Source organism: Brassica napus, chromosome A3 (assembly GCF_020379485.1).
Source record: "Brassica napus cultivar Da-Ae chromosome A3, Da-Ae, whole genome shotgun sequence".
Lineage (NCBI taxonomy): Eukaryota > Viridiplantae > Streptophyta > Magnoliopsida > Brassicales > Brassicaceae > Brassica > Brassica napus.
This window is the reverse complement of record NC_063436.1, coordinates 30,652,375-30,657,707: the sequence shown is the minus strand read 5'-3', so window position 1 is coordinate 30,657,707 and position 5,333 is coordinate 30,652,375. Positions and strand designations below refer to the sequence as shown.

The 5,333-nt window shown below is 40.6% G+C and overlaps 1 protein-coding gene across 1 annotated transcript; it reads left to right on the top strand.

The window, feature by feature from the left end:
• On the top strand, positions 1-4,048 carry LOC125607235. The gene is made up of 4 exons (XM_048777111.1): positions 1-534; positions 1,341-2,648; positions 3,309-3,901; positions 4,024-4,048. Exons 1-4 carry the CDS (start codon positions 1-3, stop codon positions 4,046-4,048), a joined length of 2,460 nt encoding a protein of 819 aa, XP_048633068.1.
• The last annotated feature ends 1,285 nt before the right edge of the window (positions 4,049-5,333 follow it).

Genomic DNA, 5,333 nt, shown 5'->3' with positions numbered 1-5,333 from the left:
ATGGATTTGCAAGGTTGGGATCCCGGAGATCAATGGTTACTACGGGGCAATTGGAAGGTTTTAAGGTACAATCAGAAGGCAGATCTACATCCCTATGACGTTTTCTTTGGTGGATGGAAGCTAAAAGGGGTCGACTCTCGAACGGATCTTTGGAGTTTAGGAAAGTTTCATCCGATAAGGCGAGGAGAATCAAAGGGATCTTCAATATCGTTCCGGTTAAGGGAGTTCCCTTCACGCATCCTCCAATCACGAGATCTCGCTCTCATTAAAGCGAGATCGCAAGTTCTAAGTGGTTCAAGGTTTAAGGGGCGTCGAATGGATATTATAGGATCGGCTTTACAAGGGAAATGGCGACACATGAGGCGATCTTGGCTTTTCAGGATCTCACGACGTTGGGATTCTGGGGCGGGAGGCACGGTTTGGTGGGGTCTAGTGGATTGGCAAAGAGTGTATCAGGGGAATGAAAAGGAATTGCTTTTGTTTCTGCAAGAGAACAAAAGGGAACTGCTTTTGTTTTGTTTTTTGGCTCATCGGGTGAGTCTCTTCACGGTTACTTTGCAGGTTTATTTGGGAAATTTAGGGATGCTTGGTTTGTATGGAGGTATATTCTGGAATTCGTGGGAAAGATGGATCAGAGACAGATACAACAATACCACTACTGCTTGTTTTTTTCTTAATATTATTTTGGTATGGAGTGTAAAAATAAACAGATCAGTTAGGGTGTTGGAGATGGTAGTAGAGGATATAATATTCTTGGTATCAAAGTGGTATGAACAAATGATAGATTTATTTGGATTCTCATATCTTGAAGTGAACTCCAGGGAGAAGCATTATACGTATACTAAGATGAGGCTTGGTGTGGGAGAGTTGATAATACAATTTAATATCATTGTCTGGTCAGGAAATTTTGTTGTTGTTAGTTTGAAATCTTTAAGCTTTAGTTTGAAAGCGGTTTCTCTTATTAGAGAGTCCTGGAGGTATTGGAGTTTATGGTTATTGAAATATAAATTGAACTTGGCTGGTTTAAATAATAAACATATGTGGCCGGAATGGATTCGTGGTGAGGTTTGGTTATGGATACAATGGTATACTAATTGGAATCAGCATGTGGGATTGCGACAATGTGAGCGAGGGTTTGGCAGGTGTGTGTGGAGGTGTAGCATTGGTTGGTTTCTGGGTGGCATCACACCTAAGCCTTTCCGCTTAAAAATATATTTTTTTATATGAAAATACTAAGCTGGAATTGCAGAGGACTTGGAAGTCATTGGACCATAAGTTATTTACGGGAAATACGGCAAAAACATAAACCAGACTTTTTGTTTTTATCGGAAACGAAACAGGATTTTGAATTTGTTCAGAAATTTCAATCTCACTTTGGATACGATAGCCTGGTTACGGTGGATCCGAATGGGAGGAGTGGTGGTTTAGCTCTTTTTTATAACAATGAGTATCAAGTAAAGATTCTTTACTCTAGCAATAGAATGATTGATATTGAAGCAGTGAGCAATGGAAAACAAGTTTTCCTTACCTTTGTTTATGGAGATCCGGTTCAAGAGCTAAGAGAACATGTATGGGAAAGATTGACTAGGTATGGACTCGCAAGGTCTGATCCTTGGTTTATAATTAGTGATCTAAATGAAATTACCGGGAATCATGAAAAGGATGGGGGACCTTTACGAAGTGCAACCTCTTTTATTCCTTTTAATAATATGATAAGGAACAGTGGTTTATTGGAATTCCCAGCTCGTGGTAACAAAATGTCATGGCAAGGACGGAGAGGTAAAGGGAAAGGAGCTTTTACAGTCAGATGCCGACTGGATAGAGCCTTGGCTAATGAGGAATGGCATACACTTTTCCCATACTCTTATACAGAATATTTGAGGCTGGTGGGCTCAGATCATCGACCTGTGGTAGCTTTTTTAGAAGATAAATTAACAAGAAGGAGAAGAGGACAGTTCAGGTTTGATAAGCGATGGATTGGCCAAGAGGGACTCATGGAATCAATTGTATCGGGTTGGACAGAAAATCAGGAAGGATCATCAGCAGATTTTATTACTAAGATTAATAATTGTCGGCATGAAATATCTTCATGGCGAAAAAACAACCAACCATATGGAAAAGACAAAATTCAGGATCTCCAAAAGGCACTGGAAGAAGTACAAACAGATGACAATAGAACACAAGAGGATATTATTGACATTTCCAAGAAATTACAAGAGGCCTATAAGGATGAGGAGGAATACTGGCATCAGAAGAGTAGGAATATGTGGCATTCATCTGGGGATCTTAATACTAAGTTTTATCATGCTTTGACAAAGCAACGTCGGATCCGAAATAAAATAGTGGGTCTCTATGATGAGGCGGGTAATTGGGTTACAGAAGAAAATGGTGTGGAAAAGGTGGCGGTAGATTATTTTGATGGTTTGTTTAGTTCAACTAACCCGGGGGAGTTTGATAGTTTTTTGGAGGAGATAGGACCATCAATTTCCCCACAGATGAATCTTATGCTACTGCGAGTAGCAACGGAGGAAGAAGTCCGTCAAGCTTTATTCATGATGCATCCAGAGAAGGCGCCAGGCCCAGATGGAATGACGGCTCTCTTCTTTAAGCACTCCTGGAATGTCATTAAAAAGGATGTGGTTGAGTTGGTAAATAATTTCTTGGTTACAGGAAATATGGATTCACGGTTGAACATAACTAATATCTGCATGATACCAAAAATAGAAAGACCTACAAGGATGACGGAACTGAGACCGATAAGTCTATGTAACGTTGGTTATAAGATTATCTCGAAAGTGTTGTGCCAAAGGTTGAAGAATTGTCTTCCCCATCTAATTTCAGAAACACAATCGGCTTTTGTGGCAGGAAGGTTAATATCGGATAATGTTCTTATTGCACAGGAAATGTTCCATGGTTTACGAACCAACAAATCCTGCCAAAATAAGTTTATGGCAATTAAAACGGATATGAGTAAGGCATATGATCGGGTAGAGTGGGATTTTATCGAGGCTCTTCTTCAAAAAATGGGATTTGATTCTCATTGGGTTAAATTAATGCGAGGGTGTATATCTTCAGTTCAATATAGAGTTCTTCTTAATGGGCAACCGAGAGGCCTTATAATACCTCAGCGGGGATTACGTCAAGGAGATCCATTATCTCCTTATTTATTTATTATGTGTACTGAGGCTTTAATCACGAATATAAAAAAAGCGGAGCGGGAGAAACATTTAACTGGTATGAAGGTAGCAAGAGCGTGTCCACCAGTTTCTCATTTGCTATTTGCAGATGATAGTTTGTTCTTCTGTAAGGCAAACAAAGAAGAGTGTCAGACTATTCTTAGGATACTAAAGGAGTATGAGACTGTATCAGGACAACAAATCAACTTTCAGAAATCCTCAATTCAATTTGGATATAAAATTGAGGAATCCAATAGGCAAGAGTTGAGAGATATTTTGGGGATTCAGAACCTAGGAGGTATGGGTTCTTATTTAGGTTTGCCAGAAAGTTTAGGGGGATCTAAGGTTCAAGTGTTTGGTTTTGTACAAGATCGTATGAATAATAGGGTGAATGGCTGGACTCTTCGATTTTTTACAAAAGGGGGAAAAGAGGTGATTATTAAGTCGGGTATCACGGCTCTGCCAAATCATGTGATGTCGGTGTATCGACTACCGAAAGCTATAGTGAAGAAGTTAACGAGTGCAGTAGCTCAGTTTTGGTGGAGCCCAGGAGGAAGTACAAGGGGTATGCATTGGAAATCATGGGATAAATTATGTGCCCATAAGGATAATGGTGGGCTAGGTTTCAAGGATTTGACGGATTTTAATACAGCAATGTTGGGAAAGCAGCTGTGGAGGCTGATTGAGAAGCCAAATTCTCTTTTCTCGCGAATCTTCAAAGGACGGTACTACAGGAATGCTTCACCCCTGGAACCGATTCGCTCATATTCCCCGTCGTATGGCTGGAGGAGTATTATCTCTGCTAGATCTCTGGTTTGTAAAGGACTAATTAAAAGGGTTGGAACAGGGTCATCTATCTCAGTATGGAATGATCCCTGGCTCCCATCCACTCGCCCGAGACCAGCAAACAAAAATTTTCACGATAGCTACCCGGACCTCACAGTGGATTCCCTCATTCATCAGGAATCCCGAACATGGAATTTACAGGCAATTAGGACTTTGGTGGAACCCAATGATGCAAAAATGATTGAAAGTCTTCCTCTGAGTAGAAATCTGTTGGATGATAGAAATGGATGGCATTTCACTGAAAATAGAAGATACACGGTACAATCAGGGTATCAAATTGAAAGGATATATCCTGATAAGGAGAAACAACCAGAATTTTATGGACCCAACGTGGATATTCTTAAGGCATTCTGCTGGAAAGTGAAGTGTCCTCCAAAGTTAAGGCATTTTCTATGGCAGTTGTTGACAGGTTGTATAGCAGTGACCAAAAATTTAAAATCACGTGGAATACAAGGAGATACAAGATGTGCAAGGTGTGGTGATCCGGAGGAATCAATAAATCATGTGTTTTTTGAATGTCCTCCGGCACGACAAGTGTGGGCACTATCTAAGATTCCATCGAACCCAAATATTTTCCCTTTGGGCTCGATATTTGCTAATATGGATCATCTGTTTTGGAGAGTTAATCCAAAAATGGAGGATCATCAGTTTGCATGGATTCTATGGTACATTTGGAAGGGTCGGAATAATAAAGTTTTTAGTAATATTGATGTTGACCCGAGAGAAACGCTAAACTTAGCTGAATTGGAATCAACACTTTGGGCGGAGGCACAAATTGTTAATGATTCCTGGATGGCCCCTGAAGCGCAGTTCAGAGTTAACTCACAGACTACAGGAAGATGGTGTTTCATTGACGGTTCTTGGAAAGACAAGGATTATTTCTCAGGACAAGGCTGGTTCAGCACGCTTCCGGAGTTTGAGGGTTTGTTAGGGGCAAGAAATGTAAGGGCAAGTCTTTCACCTCTTCATGCGGAGTTGGAGGCTCTAATTTGGGCAATGGAGTGTATGAAGAACTTACGACAGTACCGAGTCACGTTTGCAACGGATTGTTCTCAATTGGTGAAGATGGTTTCGGAACCAGAAGAATGGCCGGCATTTGAAAGCTACCTGGATGACATTAAGTTTTTGAGAAGAAGCTTTACCAACTCAGAGATTGTTCATGTTCCAAGGACGGAAAACATAAAGGCGGATCGCTTGGCACGTAGTGCTCGGACACAACCGTCTTTCGTCGTACACATGGATGCGGAGTTACCACATTGGTTTACAGAGTCTATATGAGTCTGTAAATTTTCTTGCTGTCAAAAAAAAAAA

What these genes read in the sequence shown, in the direction of transcription:
- LOC125607235 (XM_048777111.1), top strand. Translation starts at nt 1, where the DNA reads ATGGATTTGCAAGGTTGGGATCCCGGAGATCAATGGTTACTACGGGGC. An exon ending in AAAAGGATGTGGTTGAGTTG is followed by an intron (nt 2,649 to 3,308) that starts GTAAATAATTTC and finishes TTCTTCTGTAAG; the next exon opens with GCAAACAAAGAAGAGTGTCA. An exon ending in TCGCGAATCTTCAAAGGACG is followed by an intron (nt 3,902 to 4,023) that starts GTACTACAGGAA and finishes GGGTTGGAACAG; the next exon opens with GGTCATCTATCTCAGTATGG.